At 37.0% G+C, this 25,119-nt stretch overlaps 1 protein-coding gene across 4 annotated transcripts; it reads left to right on the top strand.

Annotated features, from left to right (window-relative positions):
- Nucleotides 1–82: 82 nt before the first annotated feature.
- LOC122079427 lies at nt 83–16,902 on the top strand. Of its 4 annotated transcripts, none has more exons than XM_042645880.1 (6): nt 83–232; nt 632–758; nt 913–1,530; nt 3,710–4,205; nt 4,423–4,504; nt 16,552–16,902. In XM_042645880.1, exons 1-6 carry the CDS (start codon nt 188–190, stop codon nt 16,753–16,755), a joined length of 1,572 nt encoding a protein of 523 aa, XP_042501814.1. In that variant the 5' UTR covers nt 83–187; the 3' UTR covers nt 16,756–16,902. The 4 variants fall into 4 exon arrangements, with proteins under 4 accessions (XP_042501814.1, XP_042501817.1, XP_042501815.1 ...); XM_042645883.1 differs by having other exon boundaries at nt 873–1,530; XM_042645881.1 differs by lacking the exon at nt 16,552–16,902 and adding an exon at nt 14,145–15,396.
- The last annotated feature ends 8,217 nt before the right edge of the window (nt 16,903–25,119 follow it).

Below are 25,119 nucleotides of genomic sequence, written 5' to 3'. Positions count from 1 at the left end.
AGAAACAGTGATGGCATTTCTCTGTCAGTGCATAAATGAGTAGAGCTTTGAAACTATAAATAGAAATTCCATCTTTCTTATGTCAGCTTCTTCAGAGTCAGACTCGAAGAGCAGCAGTTTAGAGAGCACTGCTCAGTAGCAGCAGAAGCAGAAGCTCTTTAACCATTCGACAATTACCTGATGATTGATGAAAGAAGCTCAGATGGATTACGAAAGGATAGAGAAGCCGCAGGTTCTACTTTTGTCTCTTCTCTCTCTCTCTCTCTCTCTCTCTAGCTTTGCCTGATATTACTTTGCTTTCTCTTCTTTCAATGCCTCTGCAATTGAGCTTTCAAACCCAGTTCTCTGTCTGGATTTCTCTTCAAATTGCCGTTTCCAGAGACTAATTTTGAGGAACTGAGATGGGTAACCCCGGTAATAGACTTTGCAGAGGAATTTAGTTCAAGATCTGAGAGATAACTAGTGGATTTCTTGTACTGTCAAGGTGATTTCTTATAGTGTGAATTTCGTGTAATCAAGCTTGGGGAAACAGGGAACAGATTTTTTTTTTTTGTTTTTTTTTTTGTGGTGAGAAAAGGTGGATACCCTTTTCTTATTTTTTGTTGTTGAAATTTGTGTTTTTTCTCTGTAGGGGGGAGGATTTTCCCCTGGTAAGCTGAGGAGCATGCTTTTAGGGATTGAGAAGAAGAGAAAGGAAGAGGAAGAGCTGGAATCGACTTGCTCTTTGAGATCTGAAGTTACTGAGATGGATAACAGAGGTTAGAACTTGAAACTTCTGCTATTCTTGTTTTATTCTGTTAGGTTTAGGGAGAAGAAGTTAGGGTTAAGACTAACAATTCCTTTTTTGTTCACTTTTCTTCGATTTCTTTTAGTGTATTAGGTTGACGGATTTGCGGTAAATTTTTTCTCTAGGGGATAGTACTTCAGAGAATTGCAGAGATGTAGATGTTCTTCCTGAATGCACAAATTCAACAACCACAGCAGACTCTTTAACTTCTGATATGGCTAGTGATCGTAGATTAAAGGAACATTCTTTGGCAAATTGGAGAATTAGATCTCAAGATGATAGTTGTCTAGACTATGAAAGTGGGCACGAGAGTGTGAGTGTGTCATCCTCTAATTTTGAGTTTCAGAAGGCTGAGAGAGCTTCTCACAGAGTGAACTTGGCACCATTCTCCAAACCTGCTCCTTCAAAGTGGGATGATGCACAGAAATGGATTGCAAGCCCAACTTCAAACAGGCCTAAGAGTGGACAATCCCAATTGACAAGTGTGCAGTTGGTTGGTTCTCGGAAAACTGGTTTGCTCGGATATGGAAGTAAGCAAGCAGCTACAAAGGTTGTCCATGAAGTTCCAGACCAAAAATCAGTGGCTTTCGAAGATGCAGATACTAAATGTATTGATCCGAGCGAATCTAAGAAGGAAGTGTGGGCACAGAAGTCTGTCAGTTGGATGCCAGACACATCTCCAGTAGCAGATTCATATTCTAAGCCTGCGCTTATGATGGAGAAATGTGTGTCAGATTCGGCAAGTAAGCAAGTTTTAAGTCACATTTGGTCTTCATATAATTTTATTTTTATTTTTAATTTATTTTTAATTTGTATGAAGATATTATATTTTCTGCTCAATTCAATGCTACTTAATTTCCAGGAAAGATTTCCTGAAAAATCTATCACTGCAATCAAAATGACCTAACTTTGCTCATGGCACATAATGATATTAATGGACTAATTATGCACATGTTTCATTATTCTGTACTGGTTTTATTTTTGTAGTGTTATCTTTATGAATTATGATAGGGTACATTTGATTATTGTGCTACTATCAGATTAAGGTGTTACAGCATCATGTTTCCTCTGATTGTTGTCCATGGTTCTTCTGTCCTTACCTGATTGCATGTATATGTATTAAATATATAGGAATACACTATTAACTCAATTTTATTTTTTCTGCTGTTCTCTAATAAATTCTGGATGTCTTTTCTCTAGAAAGCAAGATTTTGTAACACCAATTTTGCCCCAAATCTGCAAAATAATATGGACAAGGTGGTTGATTATCTTTATCAAAAAGCCAAGGGGGGAAAAAGTGAAATAGGAATGTATCAAGCAAGAGGATAGTGTAAATTATGTTGAAGTGTTTGTTTATGTTTTAACTTTAATGGATGCTTTACCAAAAAAAAAAAAAACTTTGATGGATGTCTGTGAAAACTTGAACCATTTTCCTTCTTTCAGGAAATAAAAAAAGAATTTTTTTTTTTGGGGGGGGAGGTGTTGGGGGGGAGACTTTCTACATGTAATTCTGTTTTGCTTGAGAAGGACAGCCAACCTCTGTGGTTATTGTTCCTTGTAACTAATCAGTAAGCTAGAGTTAGAAGCAGAGGAAAGCTCGAAGGGTAGGGAGGACAATTGGTATCGTACAGTTGGATTGGCCTTACCTAGACCTTCTAAGGGATGCAAGGGTTTTTCACCCTTTCCCTATCTAGTCAAACAAGATTTTACCCTTATCCTTACCATATAGGGCATGGATAAGTTTCACAATACCTGACAAGGAACATTTACCTAAGCTTCAATTCTACACCCCCTTCTACCCCAAATACTAAACTTTTTTTTCTTTTATTTTTTTTGGCTAACGACAGGTATTCAGGCCTTCGGCCTAACTAGTCCCGTGGGCCCAAACTGACCCCACAACCGCATGGACCGGGTCATACCGGGGTTGAATGAGAACCATTCAACTTTCACTGAAAGCAGTGAAGAGCACTAAACACCTCCGTGTGAGTGGCTCAAGTGTGCCTAGTGGGAGTCGAACTTAGGACGTCTGAGTTTACGGCTTGTACCAAGTTCGTTGCTCACCAACTGCGCTACCCTCTTGAGTTGACCATTTTTTCTTATCTCAATTTGACACAAATTTAGATTTATGAGGCAAAAAGAATGAATATAATATTTCTTTAATTAACTATGTAAGTATTGTGTATGAGTCTGTCCATTTGGGTGATGCTACAAACCCAAGGTTCATAGCTAAGGTGATAGAACCTTGCAATAGCCACTATTTAGAGTCATTTTTCTTTTTCGATCTGGCAAGGTTATATGGTTTCATCATAAGCTATTCAAGTCAATTTAATAATTTTTAATCATGATTTTTCTTAGATCACTACTCTTAAATTTTATGTGGAGTATGGCAGTTCTAATCCTATCATGATGTGCAGATTTTTTCATGCCAAGTACTGATGGCACGAGGCCACATTAAGACAAAGGCCACTGCCCATCCCCTTGCAGTTTTAGACTTTTAGGGCTTTGTACTTGCCTGAACTTCTTCATGGAACAAAATTTTACTTTCAACCTGTGTATTGCTGTCCTATGCTCCCCAAGGAAGATTCTGTCCTATGTCCCCACAAGTCCTCAAAGTAGGTGTGCACCAACTGCAGAGGATTATGGTCCCTAAAAGAAGAAAGAAATAGAGAAATTCTATCATGTCATTGAAACTTCTATTCTAGTCAAATGGATACCGATCCTTCGACCCAAAAAAAAAAATATTGGAAACTGATCCGATAACATACAATGGAAATTTTTTGTTTGATTCAAAAATTTGTTTACATTGAAGTAGTCAGTATAACTGTGTATGGAAAATTTAGTAAATCTGCAGTTCCTGCAATTCTAAATAATGGTAAAAGTTTTGAACTTGACGGTCTTGTGCTTGCATGCCATTTTGTGCAGTTAGCCTCAGCCAGCATGATTCATCCATATCTGTCCTTAATGCCACAACATTTATTGCACCTCCTTCTACGGTTAGGTCTGTGTCTATGAGAGATATGGGTACAGAAATGACTCCTATCGCTAGCCAAGAGCCTTCCAGGACTGGAACACCTGTGAGAGCAACAACACCAACGCGCAGCCCATCTTCTTCTCGTCCCTCAACTCCTGGCCGAGCTGGACCTGCTTCATCAGCTGTTGATACAACTGATTGCCATCTAGATCCTAACAGAGAAGAGGTGTCTGAGAAGGAACTACAAATGAAAACTAGGAGAGAGATAATTTCCCTTGGAACTCAGCTTGGTAAGACAAATATTGCAACTTGGGCAAGCAGGGAGGAGGAGGACAAGGATGCATCTACTTCATTTAAGAGCGTACCCGTGGATCAACAAGCCAAAAGTGTCATTGAGACCCGGGCAGCTGCTTGGGAGGAAGCAGAGAAAGCCAAGTATATGGCCAGGTTAAATTACTTAATGCAAAAAGTCGGCTTTTGTTTTCTTACAAGAATTCCAGTTTGATTCTTCACATAGCTGGAACTGTCAGTTCATGGCAAGTTTCTCTCAGTGAATCAAAACTCAAAAGTGTTGTTGCCAATAGGGGCATACCTTCTTTTCAGTTACTGCCTCCAAGTATGGGGTTTCAGTCTCTCAGATGGGAAGTTATGGTGAACATTGCAGGTACACACGGGAAGAAATCAAAATATTAGCATGGGAAAATCACCAAAAAGCCAAAACAGAGGCTGAGATGAGGAAAATCGAGGTATTTTTTATACTCTTGGTAGTGTGGTGACTTTCAATCTGACTGATTGTTGCGTCAAAACTTCTAAGCTTAGCTAGCCAGTTGACGATTGATGCTTCTATAATGGGTTTTAGTTTGCTTTTATGCTTCTGAATAATATTCCAATTCTTTTGCTCTTGAGAATCTTTACAAAGAATTATCAAGTTATGTATACTTTGTAGCAACCATATTTTTTACTCTCTTCTTGGAAATTAAATTTGGTCTCTGGCAATGATGCTTTCTCCAATAATATGAGTTTAACTTCTTTATAATCCTGTATGTTCAAATTTTGGTGGAGGAAGATAAATGGTACCATATGATTTATAGGTGCCTAACATTTGATGTTATTTGGTCTAGAAGGAATAATCAAAACAACTATAGCAAGGAAATCTGGAGCAGGGGCTGCATCTCAGTGTTTGGAATTTATTTATTATTTTTTTTTTTTTAATGTACATTGTTCAAACTTTGGTGAACCAAAATTGGTTCCATTTGACTGTGGATGCCAACCGTTTGAGGTTATTATGGTGTAGAAGGGAATCATAATTGATCCGTTGTCCTAAATTAGTTAAATAATCAAAATGATTAGCTAGGAAATTTGGAGCTTGGGCTGTCTTTCATATTTCCCCTTAAAATTTAGGACGGGGGAACCTTTTCCATGGAGCAGTTCTATGACCAGGCAATGAGCATAACTCTCAAACCATGGTTGGGAAATTGTATTTATATTGAATAGAAGAAACAAATTACAATAGGACCACCGGGTCTGCAACTAATAACAAGACTTTAAGACTTAAAGACTGGACATAAGTGACTTTACACTTAAATAACAAAGACGCTACAATAATATCCTTAAGAGAACCGATACACTTAACACACCCATAGAATTGACACACTTAACACTCCCCCTCAAGCTGGAACATAGCACCCATGCAAAGCTTGAAACACCCTTGGAGAAATACATTTCAAAACAAGGATTTGGTAAACAAGTCTTCAGGTTGATTACTCGAGCTAACAAACGGAGTTGTAATCAATTTCTTCATTACTGCATCTCAAACAAAACGACAGTCATCTTCGATATGCTTGGTCATCTCATGAAATACTAGATTACGAGCAATGTAAATAGCCGCCTGGTTATTACTAAACATGTCCATAGATTTGCTGACCAGAAAACCAATCTTCTGAACAAACGATCTAATCCATATCAACTTAGTTGCAGTGGGAGTCATTGCTCTGTACTCAGCTTCATCACTAGAACAACTAATGAAGTTTGCTTTTTTACTCCTCCTTGTAACAAGATTGCTCCAAACAAAGGTAAAATATCTTGTAGTTGACCTCCAATCACCATCAGCACCATCACAATCAGCATCAGAAAAATTAATTCCATTGGTGTGTTCATTACGGTGGTCAATAAACTAGCTAATCACACCAACATCAAAGGATATACGGGTAACAATAAGATATATATAAGTTTGTCGACTAACCTCCGATACTGATGTTTGTCTACAAATTCCTTGGCATCAAACTCTCCAAGTTTAACATGAGCATCCATAGGAGTATCAATTGGCTTACAAGTTACAACTAAACATTCATGTCTCACTCAGAAGATCAAGAGCATACTATGACTGAGACAAACTAATCACTTCTTTACCTCAAAAAACCTCAATGCCAAGGAAATATTTTAGAGTGCCCAAACCTTTCATCTGGAATTGCTACTTTAAGTAAGATTTAACATGTTTAATTCCAAACAAGTCATTACCTAAAATAATAATATCATCAACACAAACAACCAGCTCAATAACGTTACTGTACCCGCATAGGGACTATGTAGAAATATGAAAGTGGAATGAAAGTAGTCTACACTACGCCTTCAAAGGGGCTATGGCACATTTATTGACCCTTTGGATTCCAAGAGCCACCAAAGTCTTGTTTGTTTTTTTACTAGACTCAATCAATCGAGAGCTTGCATTAGAGAAAGCAGTAGTGATCAAAGACTTTGTACTGAGAGCTAGGGGTGGGATTTCCACACCTAGCGCTTAGATCGCGGTACTTTCTTTCAGAATCCATTCTAGCCCTTGTGGCATTTCAATCTCAGCCCTTCTTCTGCTCCTATTCTGGTTCTATACCCACCGCCATCCCTCTTTTGAAAAGAAAGAATTCCCTTCCTTCCCAGATCAAGGGTGCTCTACGATTAACTCAACCACCAGGAGAGAGTGCTCGTAGATCAGCTCTCTTGCTTTGTTTGCTTTACCTTGCTTGCTTATTAGCTTAGCTTGGTTTGAAAAGTCAAGTGCAAAAGCTAAAGTGCTTTAGTTTTGCGGTCACATAAACATTGAGAAAAGCTACAGCCATCAACAACTCTACTGAAGTTATCAAATCATGCTCTTGGGGACAATTCCAACCCATATTTGTTCAGCTCATGTAAGGCTAAATAGAAAACTGCACAACCCCAATAGGTACAAATGTCAGTATAGGAAAACAACCCCAAACAATAGTAAACAGCCCTATTAAGATCACAATTTGAACTACTAACACTGACCTAAACTCTGCCTAGAAGGACATAGCAGTAGAAGCCAATAACAACCAATTGGCCAAGGACAGATTTTTCAAAACTGAGAAAATAATTATGACCAAGAACCACAAAAATACGGAACAGTAAAGGGAGATATTACCATCGAATATAAGGTGGTATGGCTAGAACTGAAAATAATTCTAATTTTGATTTAGGTAATTGGGAGATTTCTGAGATCTCGATACCCAGGTGTCAGATGGCCTTTCTTCCTTGGTCGAGGGGCACTCCTAGTGGAGCCAATAGACTCGCCAAAGATGAGCCTGAATGGCCTTATCGGATAACAGATCTGTGGACTTGAATGCTGCCCAGAATTCTCCAGAAAAGTGCTGCCATAGGCCTTTGAAAAGAAATCTCAGATCACAGTAGCAGTAGTGGATAATGAGGGCTTGTATTTAGCCTTCTAACAGCTCTCGGGCAGGGCTATTATGGGTCAGAAAATAATAGAAATAAAGGGAGAGAAAGGAGACTCTTTTGCAAGAAAAGAAGGGGGGTAATGGGTTGAGCTTCTTACCCTCTCATAGGTCTCTCACCTCACTGCATCACACAGCCATAGTTTGCAATAAACTGCTCTTTTCTTAACCCAAATCTATTGGGGATCTACCCCTCTTGTTGTATTAATAACTAGAAAAACAAATTACGAAATAGGAAACCCAGTCCATGCATGGGCTTCTTGTTGGCCAAGTCTACTTTATTAGAAAGAAATAGAAAGAAAGAAAAAATAGAAACTCTTAACTAATAAAAATACCAACTACGTACTAGGAAAGAAGGATCTCAGCTGCACACAAACTCTTCTATCGCTAGCTGGCCTTGAACCCTTATAATACCTCTCAAGTAATCTCCACGCAAGAGAGCGTCCTGGTTTTGACTTATCTCCCAACTAATTGGCCTCGCCAGATCTAGAAAATCTAGGAAAACCCTCTCCACACAAGTTGTATTTTCCAAACTTACTTCTCCCCTGATTATTCTCAACACAAGCTGTACAAGAGGTCTTAGAAGTTCACATCTGCATTGTAATATATACCCAAAAGTCCCCCCCCCCCAAAAAAAAAAAAACACAGAGAGCTAGCATTGAATATTCATTTAAATCTGGAGATATATCCTAGAGATGCTGCTCAAAATAGGCTGCTTGATAGTGTGAAATAGGACCCAACATGCTGGAAAGTTAACCCCAAATTATAGGCCAATTGTGAATCAACTTTGGAGTCCCAATCATGGACTTGTTCTACAACAAATTTCTTAGCATTCTCCCCCTTGAGCAACATACCCAAGAGGTTGCTCCATATAGACCTCCTCACTCAAATCACCATAGAGAGGCATTCTTGATGTCTAACTGAAAAAGAGGCCAATCAAGGTTAATATAACCAGAGATCAAAACTCTCACAAACTCAATGCAAGTAAGAGGAGAGGAGGTTTCAAAATAATAACTCCGTAGGTCCAAGTATAGCCCTTAGCAACCAACCGAGCTTTCTGTTGCTCAACCAAACTATGTGGATTATACTTAATGATATACATCCAATGACTCCACACAAGATCCTTGCCTGGAGATAGATTTACCAAAGTTCAACTCTTGCAAGAAAGCAAGGCATTTATTTCCACATCAAGGGCCGACTTCCATCCAGTCTAAGATAAAGCATCTTGGTGCTTTCTAGGAACAAAGTGAGAGTTCAATGAGAGGCAAATATACGAAGAAAAATAAGATGATGGGAAATAGAAATATAATTAGAAATCAGATAAGAGTTAGAAATAAGGAGGACTAGGGTTAGAGATGAGGGAAGAAGGAGAGAAGTTGAGAGAAGGAAAAAGGTGAAATGAGAGCAAAGCGTTGGGAAGGCTTCTTGCTCTTTCCCAAATATATTAAGTTCAAACAAGTGTTAGGAATATTACATAGACCTCCCTAAGGGAGGTGAAAGAGAAATAAAAGAAAATACATATAAGGACAACTTAACATAAGACAGTTCCTAAAGTACCCCTATTACATACATTCTAACAAAGCAGCTAAAGAGTTCTAAGTATAGGAATGAGTACCTCCCAAAGAGCAATAAGCAAGTTATCAGAAGAAGAAGAACCTTTAGGCAAAGACTCGGATTGAGAGAGGTGAGGAATGACATCAACTGGCAGTGACTGCTTGGGACGATGCTAGTCTACTTATAATGGTGCCCCTGTAGGTTTGAGGTTAGAGGAATAACTTGAGGGATAGATGGAAGAGTAGGAGAAACATGACCTAAGTTAGAAACAACAATGCCAATCTAGGTAGTAGTCTAAAAAAATATAACATCAGCACTAACAAACTACTTACAGGTAACAAGATCGTAACCACCGTAGCCTTTTTTGGTGCAAGAGTACCCAAGAAAGACACACTTTATAGCACGAGGAGATAGTTTATCAGTGCCAAGACAAAGATTATGAACAGAACTTTGCATACCGAAATTTGTGGTGGTAGAACAAATAAAGGGTTAGGGAAAATAACAGAGCAAGGTGATTTATTACTAAACAAAGAAGACATCTGATTGATCAAATAACAACTTGTCAAAATAGCATCTCCCCAATAAAGTTTGGGGACACTTGTATAAAACATTAAGGATCTGGCAATTTCTAACAAGTGTCGGGTTTTCCTTTTCATTATCAGAACAAAAAGAAGAAATGTTCAAGCCAAGCAATCTCAAAAGGATTATTAGTATGCAAAAAGTTTCAAACAAACCCCAAACTGAACTTTAATATCATTATAAGATTGTTTTAAAATAGACAAACTCAAAAAGATTCTTTAAAAGATATCACCATGTCATGCGAGAGTGATCGTCAACAAAGGTAACAAAAAAAAAGTCTTAATCCTATACACTACAAGATGGGAAGAAAGTACGAAGATGTTTGCCAAGCTCACAAGATTCACATTCTATATAGAAGATAGACTTGTGATTAGGGACCATATGCCGTAGCTTGGAGAGAGAAAGATGATCCAGTTGGTGGTTCCAATGTAGAGAAGAAGCACAAACAAAGGTAACAAACGCCACAATAGATGAGGAAGCAACATCATAGTATAGGCCATCCCTCTTGTGCCCTCCATTAATCGTCATCTTTGTCTTGAGATCTTGAAAAAACACAATGAGAAGTGCAAAAGGTGACGGAATAGCTAAGATATTTTGTAATCTGACTAACAAATAAAAGATTGATGGGTAATTTAGGAACATAAAGTACGGTAGACAATAAAAGAGATGAAGACAGAGGATTGTGTGAGGACACACCTGAGTCGATGACCCATGGAACATTAGTGAGGGATCCATTTGTAAGAGCAACTTATGATGTCATGCGAGAGTAATCGTTAACAAAGGTTCTTAAAAAAAAAGTCTTAATCCTATAAGGACCCCAAATATCATAATGTATTGAAACAAATAAAGAGTAACTCCTATACACACTACAAGATGGGAAGAAAGTACGAAGATGTTTTGCCAAGCTCACAAGATTCACGTTCTACATGGAAGATAGACTTGTAACTAGGGACCATATGCCGTAGCTTGGAGAGAGAGATGATCCAATTGGTGGTTCCAATGTAGAGAAGAAGCACAAACTAAGGTAACAAATGCTAAAATTGATGAGGTCTTGAGGAAGCAACATCATAGTATAGGTTATCCCTCTTGTGCCCTCCATCAATCGTCATCTTTGTCTTGAGATCTTGAAAAAACACAATGGGAAGTGAAAAAGGTGATGGAATAGCTTAGATATTTTGTAAACTGACTAACAAATAAAAGATTGATGGGTAATTTAGGAACATAAAGTACGGTAAACAATGAAAGAGATGATATGACACCCAAGAATATGGCAAATACCAGACCTGCCTGGGAGATCGGTGAGGTGTCCCCACCATGAATACGGAAAGTACCAAGGGGTTTGGGAGATCGGTGAGGGTGTGCAAACTTTAGTCCCGCATCGCCTAAGGAGAGATTACTAGGCTAGTTAATAACCTCTAGCCTCCTTAACATGGCACAGTGCGTTTTAAAGCCTTAAGGCCCATGGGCCAAAGAGGACAATATTGTGCAAGGTTAATGGGGTCAGGGCGTTACAAATGGTATCAGAGTAGACCCCAACAGCGTGTGGAGCCACAGTGGGGACATTGTGCCGAAAGGGGGGGAGGTTGTGACACCCAAGAATACGGCAAGTACAGACCCGCCTGGGAGATCGGTGAAGTACCCCACCAAGAATACGGCAAGTACCAGGGGGTTTGGGAGATTGATGAGGGTGTGCAAACTTTAGTCCCGCATCGCCTAAGGAGAGATTACTGGGCTAGTTAACAACCTCTAGCATCCTTAACAGAGGAATGTGTGAGGGCACACCTGAGTCAATGACCTAGGGAACATTAGTAAGGGATCCATTTGTAAGAGCAACTTAGGATGTCATGTGAGAATGATCGTCAACAATGGTTCTAAAAAAAAAAAAGAGTCTTAATCCTATAAGGACCCCAAATATCATAATGTATTGAAACAAATAAAAAATGACTCCTATACACACTACAAGATGGGAAAGAAATACGAAGATGTTTGCCAAGCTCACAAGATTCACATTCTATATGGAAGATAAACTTGTAACTAGGGACCACATGCCGTAGCTTGGAGAGAGTAAGATGATCCAGTTGGTGGTTCCAATTTAGAGAAGAAGCACAAAGGTAACAAATGCCACAATAGATGAGGAAGCAACATCATAGTATAGGCTATCCCTCTTGTGCCCTCCATCAATCGTCATCTTTGTCTTAGATCTTGAAAAAACACAATGGGAAGTGCAAAAGGTGACGGAATAGCTAAGATATTTTGTAAACTGACTAACAAATAAAAGATTTATGGGTAATTTAGGAACATAAAGTATGGTAGACAATAAAAGAGATGAAGACAAAGGAATGTGTGAGGACACACCTAAGTCAATGGCCCAGGGAACATTAGTAACGGATCCATTTGTAAGAGCAACTTAGGATGGGAAATTAGACAATTGAAAAGAGGAGAATAGATTTGGCTTACCAATCATGTGTGAGGACACACCCAATGACCCAGTGACCCAAAGACTGAGGATGAGGAAGCAAGACATGTGGGTCTAAATGAGCCAATGTGGAAGAAGACTGAGGATGAGAAAGCAAGACATGTGGGTCTAAATGAGCCAATGTGGTAGGATGTTGGATCGAATGGCATCACTCTAGAGGAGGGGTGAATTGGGTGTAAGACTTTTCTTTTACATTGAAATAATCTCACAACTTTGAGTGATCACTTGTTCAATGATCAACATTAAATTTATGAACAGTATCTTGACTGATCAAACTCAAGTAACAGTACCTTAACCAAGGATTAAAGTATCGGTATCTGTCTCCGTATCGGTCAACCAAAATTAAAATACGCAGCGGAGGGTATCGTATCGTATCGTATCGGAGATACACTAAGATACGCTAAAGATACACACATAAATGGATAGGAAACATTTTTGCATAAAAACTTTGTTAAAAAAAGCTATTGATAACATGTATTATGCATAAACACTAAATTGAGGGTATCGCACTAAGAATTCAAGGTTTATAGTTGTCTCATAAATGTAAAATCCTTGTTCCCAACCTTGATTTCCACTTTAGTTAGAGAGAAATATGGTTGGCAACAGCTTTGGAACAAAAACCCCTCAAAAATTACCCATCTTGGCCATTATATGACCGTAGTGTACTGTATCAGTACATACCGATACTCACCGATACGTACTGATCGATACATATCGATACGTACCAATACATGCCGAAACGTACATTTGACCTCAATTTTATATATTCCATAGAGTCGTATCGGTGCATATCATATCGTATCGATGTGTATCGGTGGTGTATTGATGTATATCGGTATGTATCATAGGATATATATCGATACGAAAGGATTTTAAAAATTCCATGTATAGTATCAGTGTGTATCGTATCGGTCGGCTAAATTTAAGATACGTATCGGTATCGGAGATACTTTAAACCATGACCTTGACTGATCAAACTCAAGTAGCAAGGAAAATCAAAGTACTAACACCTCTTCTAGATGTGGATTGGATATCTTTCAGATATTATTGCTACCACTTTACCATAGATACTTGCAAGCAAGAGTTAACACTTAAATGCATAAAGGAACTGTTGCAATTGTTGGATTGCAACTAAGGTAAGCATTTAAATGTAAGTAAAGCAAATAAATGGACTAAGAAGAGGAAGTAGAGTAACTTACACAAGAATGAGGTGAGAGAGCCACTAAATGACAATCAATTTATCATTGTTCAGATCCTTCTTGATCCTACATCTGCTCCCACATTCAACTTGACCATGGATTTTCTCCACTAGTTGATTCTTTTCCCAAGCAAGAAACGAGCTTTTATACCAATCAATCACAGTCCATCGAATTGGGACCCAAACCTCCATGTCCAAGGATTTCATTCATACAATCACAGTCCTTCGGATTGTGTACCCAGGCCAGCAGCCAAGGATTTCATCAACACAACCTCAGCCCATCGAGTTGTGCACCCTAGCCAACAGGCAAGGATTTCACACAATCACTGTCCATTGGATTGTGTACCCAAGTCCTCGACCAAAGATTTCCTCCATGTATTCCAAGTACATCCATAAACTTGCTCCAAGCCCACCACCTCTTGCAGCATCTGACTTCTTTCTTCAAGTCTGGAACAACATCCTTTAAGCTCAGTTGTATCTTCACAAGATCTTTCCTTTACCCTTATCTTCAACATAATCTCTAAATGAAGCTCTTCATCTTGTGGGAGGCCACCACCTTATGTAAAATACTCAAGTCCTTGTAGCTATGACTCAAGCCCTTTTAGAGGCACCCAACTTTTCGTTAGAGTCGAGCTTATTCAAACTAATTTTTTCAATTGAAGCGCAAGAACTTTATCATCATTAAACGAATACTTCCCTAACTTCCAAGGAAAATTATCAATTAGGCTCTCTTGATCATCAATGAAAATGCTTTAGAAGTTGACACTTGATTATCCACTAAGCTCCTTCATTTAATGATTCAAACCTCCACTTTTGATTCAATAAATGACTGTTCACAGTTGACCATGTGCCACCACAGTTGGGAGTCCCAGATTAGGAAACCAGAACAGGACTGTGAATTGGGATATTCAAAAGCTGCAAAACAAAAGCATCTCAAAGTCACATATCATGTGATTTGTGTAGAGTACAGGTATAATACATTTTTTCTCATAATCAAGATGTCAACATTAATTTCATGAAGATCTTCTATGATATAGATGTGGCTTGGCTATATGACTGCAAAAAAGTTAGTAATATAACCATAAACAAAAAGCATTCACAGTGCATGAGGCTGCCACCACTGCGGTGTCTGGGGAGGATCATAGTGTACGCAGCCTTAACCACACTTCACAGAGAGGCTAAGTTAGTAATACAACCATATTTCTTGTAATTGAACACTTTCCCTTGGAGAAATTGAGATCTGAGAGACCATATGGATCTGAACCATACAAGTACTCAGAGTTTTAATTGGTGCAATTCGGAAATTTTTTTTTTTTTATTAGGTTTTAGTCTAGTTATTTAAAATTATAAATCATCTAGAACGGACATGATCAATCTCAATTGTAAATGCGAACTTCAAAAATGATTTGAGGCCTTGGCACAATCTAACTTCGGCAGAAGTTGATTAATTAAATTAATAAATCATCATTAATATTAGATGAGGATGTGTTATTCTCCTTGTTGAACGTGGTTGAGGCCTTGGCACAATCTAAAGAGTTCTAATTGCATGGGGAATTGGACCATCTGAACTGTGAATAGTTTATTTCAATTGGGAGTGAAGGGGCAGGGATATTGGATAAACTACCATGGAAGGTTAAGAAGTGGGATTATTTTGTGGAGCATAATTGCTCTCCTTTCTAATATAGACTTCTGACAGTATAATCTAGAAACTTGAATTGATTGTCGGTAGATATATCTACTCTTTCTGCTTCAGTTAAAAGGCTTAAAATCAAAATTGTCTTTCTGTTGCAGTAGGTTGTCTATTTTTATTAGTCCAATTACCTTATATGTCTAGTTCAACAAAACCAGACACAAGGGCAGGTTTGACCATAATAAGTTGGTTCAAACTTGATTGCAATATTTGTAAAAGAAAACTAAGGTTTTTCAATGTCCTCCAATGAAGGATTTAGGTGCAAAAATGTAATGGAACCATAGAATGATGCATTTGGAAATCATGGCTGATATACATGTTCTATAGTAACCAAAGATTATATCTTCAATCTATTACATATAGATATGATTGGATGGTGATGCCGTGTGGCCTGGACATCTTAAGTCACATCAAGGATTAAAGTATCGGTATCGGTCGCCGTATCGGTCGGCCAAAATTAAGATACGTATCGGAGAGTATCGTATCGTATCGGAGATACACTAAGATACGCTAAAGATACACACATAAATGGATAGGAAACATTTTTTTAAACACTTTTGCATAAAGAGTTTGTTAAAAAAAACTATTGATAACATGTATTATGCGTAAACAATAAATTGAGGGTATCGTACTAAGAACTCAAGGTTTGTAGTTGTCCCATAAATATAAAATCCTTGTACCCAACCTTGATTTCCACTTTAGTTAGAGAGAAATATGGCTGACAGCAACTTTGGAACAAAAACCCTTCAAAAAATCATGTTTTTCTGAAAAATTACCCATCTTGGCCATTATATGACCATAGCGCACTGTATCGATATATACCGATACTCACCGATACGTACCGATATATATCGATACTCACCGATACGTCTCAATATATACCGATACGTACCAATACATACCGAAACATACATTTTACCTCAATTTTATAATTTTCATAGTCGTATCGAGGCATATCGTATCGTATCGATGTGTATTAATAGTGCATTGATGCATATCGGTATGTATTGTAGGATATATATTGATACGAAAGGATTTTAAAAATTTCATGTATCATATCGATGTGTATCGTATCGGTTGACTAAATTTAAGATACGTATCGGAGGGTATCGTATCGGTATCGAAGATACTTAAAACCATGAGTCACATAGTTCGGGCAAAATATGCAATCCTCTTCCTCGTCACCGTCGAATCATGAAGGATCCTTGATCAAGTGACGGAAGTCATTCCATTGGTTCAGAAAAATTTCACTGTTCTTTTACTTATCTAGATAAGATGAACAGTCTCCTTTGCTCTCTTTTGACTTTAGTCTCATGTCATAAATGATTCTATAGTATGAAGTTTATATTGTTAAGAAATAAAAACTGTTTTAATTTTCTGTTTGATTCATTTTGCGGGATGTGATTAACATATTTTCATTGCACTGTGCTACTCAACAAAAACATACTTGGAGCCCTGATTCGGGACCACAGGGGGAGGGAAGTAAACTTTAAATCTATAGTTTCAGAAATTATGCATCATTTCACAGTAACACACTAGTGTTAATGATTTTTCAGGTTGAGGTGGAAAGGATGAGGGGCCGAGCACAAGATAAGTTGATGAACAAGCTTGCAGCGGCAAGGCACAAAGCAGAAGAAAAGCGAGCAGCGGCCGAAGCAAAGAGAAACCGACAAGCGGCAAAAACTGAGCAGCAAGTAGAGTACATACGCAAAACTGGCCGCATTCCTTCCTCTTGTTTCTGCTCTGATTGGTGCACTTGAAATTCCTACCCTTATCCCTTGGAGGAGCCTTGGCCATTTTCACCAACATATATGATTTTTTTTTTTTTTCTTCTTTTGTGTTTTGTATTTAACATGCATATATTAAGATAAGCTTCATAATTATAATTGAGTTGTTTGGAATGTTCATTGAAAATGATCCTCATAAATTGGTCAAGCAATCTAGGTTTTTACATTTGCTGTGTAAAATGCCCAGAGTTGATCCTGCTGAAGTATTTATCACCGCTTGGGTTGAGATCAATGGACCCCAAGCCAGAAACATGAGTTTTAGAAAATGAAGGGCTTCCACTCCTGGGAAGTTCCTAAGCACATACTGTTGTTACCTGAAAGAAAATGCTTTTCTTGAAGGTTGAACAATTCAAAAAATTTAAAGAGTTGTAGATGTTAAGAATTGTATATGGCAACCTCTTATTAATGTTTGTTTCTGAGAAAGGCAAAATGTATGGTTGGGTAGGGTTTGGGCCAGACATGGGCTGAGACTGTGGGTTGGAGATATGTATACATGTATATATGTATAGATGCATACAAGATAAAAGGCTATGTTTTGGTTTTAAGGGAAGTGAAATTTTCAAATTTAGAAAAGAAATTTATGTAATAAGGTAAACAACGTAGAAAAAGCACCCATTTCTGTACCCGTTCTGGAAGAATGAAGAAAAAATGGATGTTTTGTTAATAGGAACATAAAACTGTTTATAGCCATCGCGATATATACAAGTATACTCATCCAAGCCATAGGAACATGTACATATGTAATATGAGAATTTTCACATTGTTGAAAATCTTGTGGTGTACCTGAAGACTTAAATGGATAGCAATCGCTGTTAAGAACAACCAAGATCCAATGAGAATTTGCCTGTAGCTTCTGGTCTTTGACATAAATTTGGCCTTAACTAGTGAACAAGAAAGACATGGATGTATATTCAATACGCAATCAAAGGATTTTGCATGCTTACCAAAGAATCAACTCCATGAGAACGCTAGTGTGCCACAGCAAGAAAACGTTGCGCTAGCACACTCCTATACTGACATCTCGTGCATCGTGCTCATCCGTTGCTTGGTTGTTTGCTAGGCGCTAACACGTAGTAGTTTGATTGCCTAATCTAGGACCACCCTGTGGTCAAGCTGATCTACGACCACCCTTGCTTTGTTTTCACTCCGCTAGTGCGTGGCACTCCTTGCTTGCGGAGCGGCATACCGAAAAAAGAAGGAATGACTTTCTATATCTTCGATGGAGAAGTCCCCAGAAAAAGTCAAAGGTCTTCCCGATCTCTTTTTTGGCGAAAAGACTAAAAGTAGGAGTGTTCGGTGCCCCTACTTTCGAGACTCTGAAAGACTTCATCCAGAGTATCCAATGAAAACTCATTCCCCCTCCCATTTTTGATTATACATGTTTTATGTAATTTTTATTTTACATTTTATAGCAAAGGGTTTTGGATGCAAAGTGAAGTGAATTTTAATAACCAAATATGGAATAATTTGAAGTTAGTGATATAGCTAGATAGGGTAGTGATTACAAAAAATTCTTTTTTAAGTTTGAAAATTTCATTTCCCTTCCCTTTAATTTTCTTTACAACCAAACATAGCCAAAAGTCATAAGTCATATATAAGAATTTACATTTACTATAAACCATGAATTTAAGGTTCAAACATACTTTTTCCTATTCTATGTAAAATATAACATAAAAATGAAAAAAAATAGGACCAAGCGGGCCCACCCTGAGCCCAACAAGGCCTGGCTGAGATATTCCAACCTGACCTTGGAGTAAGCCAGATCTGCACTGAGCCTTGGGTAACCTAGGTAAGCCTGGGTTTTCAAAACCCGACACAGCTGAAGTGATGTTCCCCCAACTGATGTATGGTCAACCTACTACATCACATGTCAAATTCTATAGCGAAGTTGAACCATATCTGTCACACCCCGTTCACTGTACCGGGAGGAGAACTCTATGGCAGACTTGTTAGCGAAGAAAGGTGCTTCTTTGCAATCTTTCTTTCGTTTAGGATACTCATCCTACTTTTGTCAATAGGATATTGAGCCATCTCTTAATTATATATTATCTTTACTAGTTTTCTTTTAAGCTTATTTTGTTAGAGGTTCTCTACCGATGGCATTGCCATAAGTGGATCCTTCAGTCGTATTGACTATATATCTTTTGCTCTGCTAATAGCCATGTTATTTCTATTTATACTTCTATTTATTCATAGATACCATTCACTGGCAATACTCAATCTGGATTGAAATCTAATTAAGGCCCTTCATCAGCAGTTTTCAAATTTAGTGATAAAAGTTGGTCCATCCTCTTTTTAATGCCATAAGGAGATGAGATACCTAAACACGTTTTCCATGCTGTGACATTTCATACCATAGATGTGTTAATATGATGTGAAAGTAGCCCACACCCTGTTGCTCAGTTTTTCAGAGTTAGTGCAAGCTGGCCCTCCGTCCCTTGGTATTGGGATATAATGCATGGTCCCTAATGCCAAATTATGACACGTGTTTATTAGATAAGATATGTTCTTTCCAGTCTCACTCACTGGTCCAAATGATACTATTAGGGCTGGACAGCTTTGTAGCAAGAGTATATATAGCCCAGCTATTGACAGCCCTTGTGTGGTCAAGATGTGTTATGATAGCGATCTTGTTTAAGGGTGCCAATCGATCGGTTCGGGTCAGCATTGGTCTGGTTGAATTGATTTCAGTCTGTTATTGGATCCAACCTGAAACCAAACTATTAAGGAAGTTTTTAGTTTGATCCAGTCTGGTCTAGTTTTTTATCAGCTTTTTTATTATTGATTTGTAATCGGGCTACCATCGAAGGCCTGAGAATGACTAGGAAGGAAGAGTGATCCGATTCAGAGTGGAGAACTAAAAGAACCAAAGACATGCCTAAAATGACCATAGTAGAAGTAGTGAATAAAGACATGCATAATTTAGATCTTGTTCCAAGTATGATCTCGAATTTATAGATCTAACTGAAGGACAAGGATCCATGTAGTTGATCCCATCTAGATGGAATTTTACTAATCTATTATTGTTGTTTTCCTTTCCTTTTACTATTACTATTTCTATTTTATCTTTAAACGGATCTATGTAATCAACCATATTTAATTGGGGTAAGGCAGAGTTGTTGTTGTAAACGAGTTACCATCAAATCGGATTTGATCCGATCTAGCTTTGATTTACATAAGAAAATTAATGAGAAAAATATGGTTTATTTTTAGTTTTTGGTTTCTTATTAGGTTATTATTGGTCCAGTAGTTTTCAATCTTATTTTCAGTTCGATCGATGCATTTGGTTTGTCCGATTTAATTTGGGTTTTCTACAAATTTCATAAAACCAACTCAAAATCAAACCAATAAGAGTTCGGTTCAGTTCCATCCGGGCTGATCTTTGACACTCTTAGTCTCTTAGCATTGCTCATTGTAAAAGACAAGTTAAAAATAGAATCCAAATATTCGGTACCAAGATACCATACCATTTCTTATTGTGTTGCCCACTTTGTGGGCCTACACTATAAACTCCTAAACTTTTTGCAGATAACCCTCTCACCACTTTTGAAGAAAAGTACAATGGCTAACTAAATGAAGCAAATGGAGTATAGTCAAGTGTGAATTATTTATGACATATAAGGGTGTCTTAAGATAAAAACAAGCATCTCATGAGATTGCTCTTTTTGAATAAAGTTAGTCATGCAATGATAGCAGCTAAAGCATAATCAATGGCATCTCATCATCCCCAAACTTAACTCTCTTATGGGTTCATTGCCTCCTTAAATCCATGTTACCAACACTTTAACCAACCATTTCATCTTTGCCTAAGCTGAGTTAAAACTTCCTTATTGGATACTCTTTACTTTATCTTTATCTTTTTCTTTGAATTTATTGATTCAATCTGACCAGTCCACTAACTTTTATCTGATTTTCCTTTAAGGAATATGATTTTCCTTTTGGGAAAAACATTCCCATGCTATCAAGTGCAATAGTTCCGAAAGAAAGTGAAATTTTCAAATTTATAAAGAAACTTCAGTAATCATTGTTCCGACATGGTTATGTCACTAACTTTAAATCATTCTATATTTGGTTATTAAATTTCACTTTTCTCTCCATCTAAAAATCCCTTCAATTTGAAAAGTAAAACTACATGGCTACGTGGAAGGTGGACCTTATGTCTAGACATAGGAGCACATGAAATTATTACCTCACCCCCTATGAAATCAAATATCTTGTTCAAGTTGATGCCCTTGCTCTGATGCAATGGCCACGTAATTAGACAACGATCTCTTGCCTATAGAAATTACGCTTAAGAAGTATTATTACCAAATATGATAATAAATTTTAGTTTATACAATCATGTTAAGTAATGATTACAAAATTTTTATTTTAAATATGAAAATTTTTTTATTATTTTTTTTTTCTTTTCTTTTTATAACGAACTTAGTCTTTTTTTTTTTTTTTTCTGTCCTAAATATATGGGCCTCATGTGAATAATACTTTATTCAAGATAATCATTGATGTAGCGCACACATTCCTCTCCACACTGGAAGCATAGGAAATCCTCTCTCTTTCCTTTTATCAATTTCCATTGGAAGTGATAACTCATAAGTAGATTTCCTTCAACTGCACTGATCTTTGGAGAGAAAATCTAGATAATGTTCCACTGTGACTTCTAGGTAAACTGTTGCTTGTGACACCCATTTATGTGAAACACATTTGTCCTTTTGCTCCAAACAAGAATTTTAGCCAAATGTCCATTAAATGGGTCCATATGTTCTAATTACTTTTAATATTTTTTAAGTCTTGCTCAAGCCTAATTGTAGGGTAATTATGAGAACAAGTCCACTTTCCATGAAAGCAATTGTGCCCAACTTGAAATAATGGTTGAATGATTTAGGAGGGCCCATAGTGCTCATTATGTCTTTCACTTGGATTTGCAAAGGAGTTGATGATTCTTTCTTACTTGAGTCCTTAATGGGGTAAACATTCTTAGAAATGAATGATTGAGGAGTGGATCCTTTTCTTGGCATGTGACCTAATGGCTTTTCTCTGTCATCCACATGATGATACTCTTCTATGAGGAAATTAATGTCACCTTGTCCCCACTTAGTAAATTGACAGTCATAAAGGGTTATGGAAGTGGGCAAGTTGCTTAGACAATCCTTGTCGCCTTTTGTTGTACATATGGATACTATCATGTCATGTTACACTTGTATGTGCCCTTGTGGTAGTATACGGTGGCTCACTCTTTTTAGAGTCATGAAGGATCAAGTAGAACACAATGGTGAAGCACTATGTGGGCTTCACTTTTTCTGGACCTCTCATCAACTTTAGAAAAGTATATTTGCACACGCAGCCCGCGCACGTAAAGAGTGATTTTTTTTTTGTTTCTTTGGGGGGAGTGGGGAGGGGTTGGTTTTAACCTATCGAGGATCCATAAGCCACAAGGTAGGAGCCAAATGGGTTGTCTAGAGTCGGTGCCGGGGTGGCCTAAGATGGGGGAGTAGTGAGGCATTGCATGTCAACACCAAATGTGAATCAGAGATTAAATGATACATGTTTGATGGAGTTAGAGAGAAATTGTATTATTAGTGGGTAATAGAAGTTACGATAATTATTATTAGTGGATTAGGGGAGAATTTATAGGAGGAATTATATGGTGGAGTAGTGGAGAAAAGTTATAAGGAAAACAAGGAGAGGTTGGGTTGTAAGTTGTAACTATTATCGTATCCTAATAGAATGTAGATTAGAAAAAAGATAATGCTCAGTTGTTGAGTCGAGGAAAGCTATATCCTAATCAGGCCGAACGCCTAGGTTTCGTCTGTAAAATCAATCATATCCTATTGTATTTCTTTATTTTGTATTATTAATATCAATTATATCTCTCTCACCTATTTTATCTCTTGTACCTCCCTATTATTTCTCCTCTATCTTGTATGTATGTAACATTAATTGACTAAAGCCTTGAATATGCTTTGACAAGATATGCAAACAATCAGACCATGTCAAGGACCGTAGCTGGAGTTCCATTGCTATCAGTCATGTGGACATCTCAAAAAATTACTTAGTTGCATTTGGTTGTCTAGAAAATATAATAGGTCCTATGGAAACCATTGGAAAATGTGAACTTTCTAATGAAATATAAAATGCTGATTGGGGGGCTTCATAAAATAACATGAGTGGTCACTTCAATCTTTACAGTATTAGATGACCTTGAATTCAAATATTTTACAAGGTAAAAAGAACGTTACCTTGTCATATAAACTGGCATCCAAATACAGCTCCCCCACTGAAATGACTGCTTCAACTATAGCATCTCCTTACAAGCTTTTGTGGTAACAATGTATTCTACCTCTAATAGTAGATAGTGCAACTCATTTTTGCAGCTTTGATTGCAAAGAAATGGCTCTCCTACAAAAGTAAATAAGAAACCTAAATTAAACTTTATTCAATTAAAATGTCCTCCTATATATTCATCATATGCATCTGTATAGCCTTTCATTATGGATAATGAGTCTTCAAAACATAACCAAAACTTTATATGTGCTTCTTAGATACCTTACAATCCACTTTACAACTTTTTAAAGTTGTTTCCTTGTATTTCATAAGTATCTACTAACAACGTTAGCGATATATGTTATTCAGGTCTTGTACATACACATACATCAAAATCTCTATAGATGATGCATAAGGTTTTTTTTTTTTTTTTTTTTTTTGCTTACGACGGGTATCTAAGCCTTCAGCCTGACTAGTCCCGCAGGCCCATACTGACCCCACAACTGTATAGACCGGGTCATATTGGGGTTGAATGGCTCCCCTCAACTTTCTTCTCCATCTCATTCTTTGTTTGCTGGAGAAAACTTATTGACACTTAATTTAAAAGTAGCTAGCTAATGATATATTTACAGGTTTGGCATTCTTAATATTGAATCATTCAATTACTATCTCACTGTATTTTTCTTATGATAGACATAACTTTTTATTCTCCTATGATGCTTGCTCATCATACCCAAAATCTATTGTGCAACTCGAAGTTCTTTTATGCCAAAAAAATTACTTATTTCCCCATTTAACCAGTCAATCAAGTTAGCATCTTAAACAACATATAACAAAAGAATAATAAGGAAGAAGTCTGAATATTTTCTAACATAAATACAATAGTTAAGAGTGATTCCAGTAAAACCTTGAGTCATCATAAATCAATCAAAATTTTTGTACCATTATCGTGGTGCTTGTTTCAATCCATGCAAGCTTTTCTTCAACTTGGATATCACGTGCTCATTGTCCTTCATCAGAAAACCTTCTGTCCATTCCATGCAATTTTTTTTTCATTTAAATCTCAATGCATGAAAGTTGTTTTGACATCTAACTTCTTAAGGTTGAAGTAGTAATAACTAAACCAAGAATAGTGTGAATAGAAGATATCTTCACAAAAGGAGAAAATGTTTTATCAAATTCAACACCATTTTTCTACCTGAATCATTTGGCAACCTGATTTGCCTTGTACTTTATTTTATTATTTATCACCTTCATTTTTCAGAATGAATACCCACTTCGTTTTTAAAAAAATTTACCCTTTTGGAAGTTCAACTAATTAATAAGTTTTATTCTTATGCAAAAAAATTAAACTCTTCTTTTCATAGTTTTTTTCATTATTTATTTTTTCCTTAACGCATCATGGCTTCTTTCAAAGTTTTTAGTTCATCATTTCTGTGAACATGACATATTTTGATGATAGATATCTTGTTGAATCTTTTCGTTCTTTGTGACCTTACTATCATTGGTGGTCCTTATTGTGGAGCAAATCCCTTTGCTCAACATCGTCATGTATATCATATTTTTCATGCATATATTGTGATGACATGACACACCAACGAGGACATACTTTTCAATGTCATCTCCTTGAGAGATAAGAGAATTGAATTCACCACCAATATTAGGTGTTTGGTACCTTGATATCCACCCGGTTAAAACTAGCCTCCTTGTTACTTGGTTGAACTAAGTATAATACACACAAATAAATTAAAAATGCAGTAAATAACGTAAAAGCACATAAAATAAAAAGATGAAAGAACATCACATACCCAAAAAAAATTTCAGAAAAAAAAAGTTAACATATGAAAATGTGACGAAAATAAAAAGTAAGAGTCACATACCTAGAGCATTTGATTAAAAAGTTAGTATACAGGAAAGATATAGAAAATAATACTTAAACAAAAGAGAAATATACAACCCTATATGCAAAACTGACATGCATTAATACAAAATATAAGAAAGGAATTCCCTCAAAATATGAAAAGAAACCAAGATGAAATATAACAATGTTCTTAAAATAATAGAAACTGAATAAAA

This window comes from Macadamia integrifolia, chromosome 5 (assembly GCF_013358625.1).
Source record: "Macadamia integrifolia cultivar HAES 741 chromosome 5, SCU_Mint_v3, whole genome shotgun sequence".
In the NCBI taxonomy this organism is placed as follows: domain Eukaryota; kingdom Viridiplantae; phylum Streptophyta; class Magnoliopsida; order Proteales; family Proteaceae; genus Macadamia; species Macadamia integrifolia.
Note: the sequence above shows the minus strand (reverse complement) of the source record. Positions and strands in the feature narration are given on the sequence as shown.

Coding starts and splice junctions, on each gene's coding strand:
- LOC122079427 (XM_042645880.1), top strand. CDS start 188: ATGAAAGAAGCTCAGATGGATTACGAAAGGATAGAGAAGCCGCAG. Junction 759..912: donor TACTGAGATGGATAACAGAG/GTTAGAACTTGA, acceptor TTTTTTCTCTAG/GGGATAGTACTTCAGAGAAT. Junction 1,531..3,709: donor ATGTGTGTCAGATTCGGCAA/GTAAGCAAGTTT, acceptor CATTTTGTGCAG/TTAGCCTCAGCCAGCATGAT.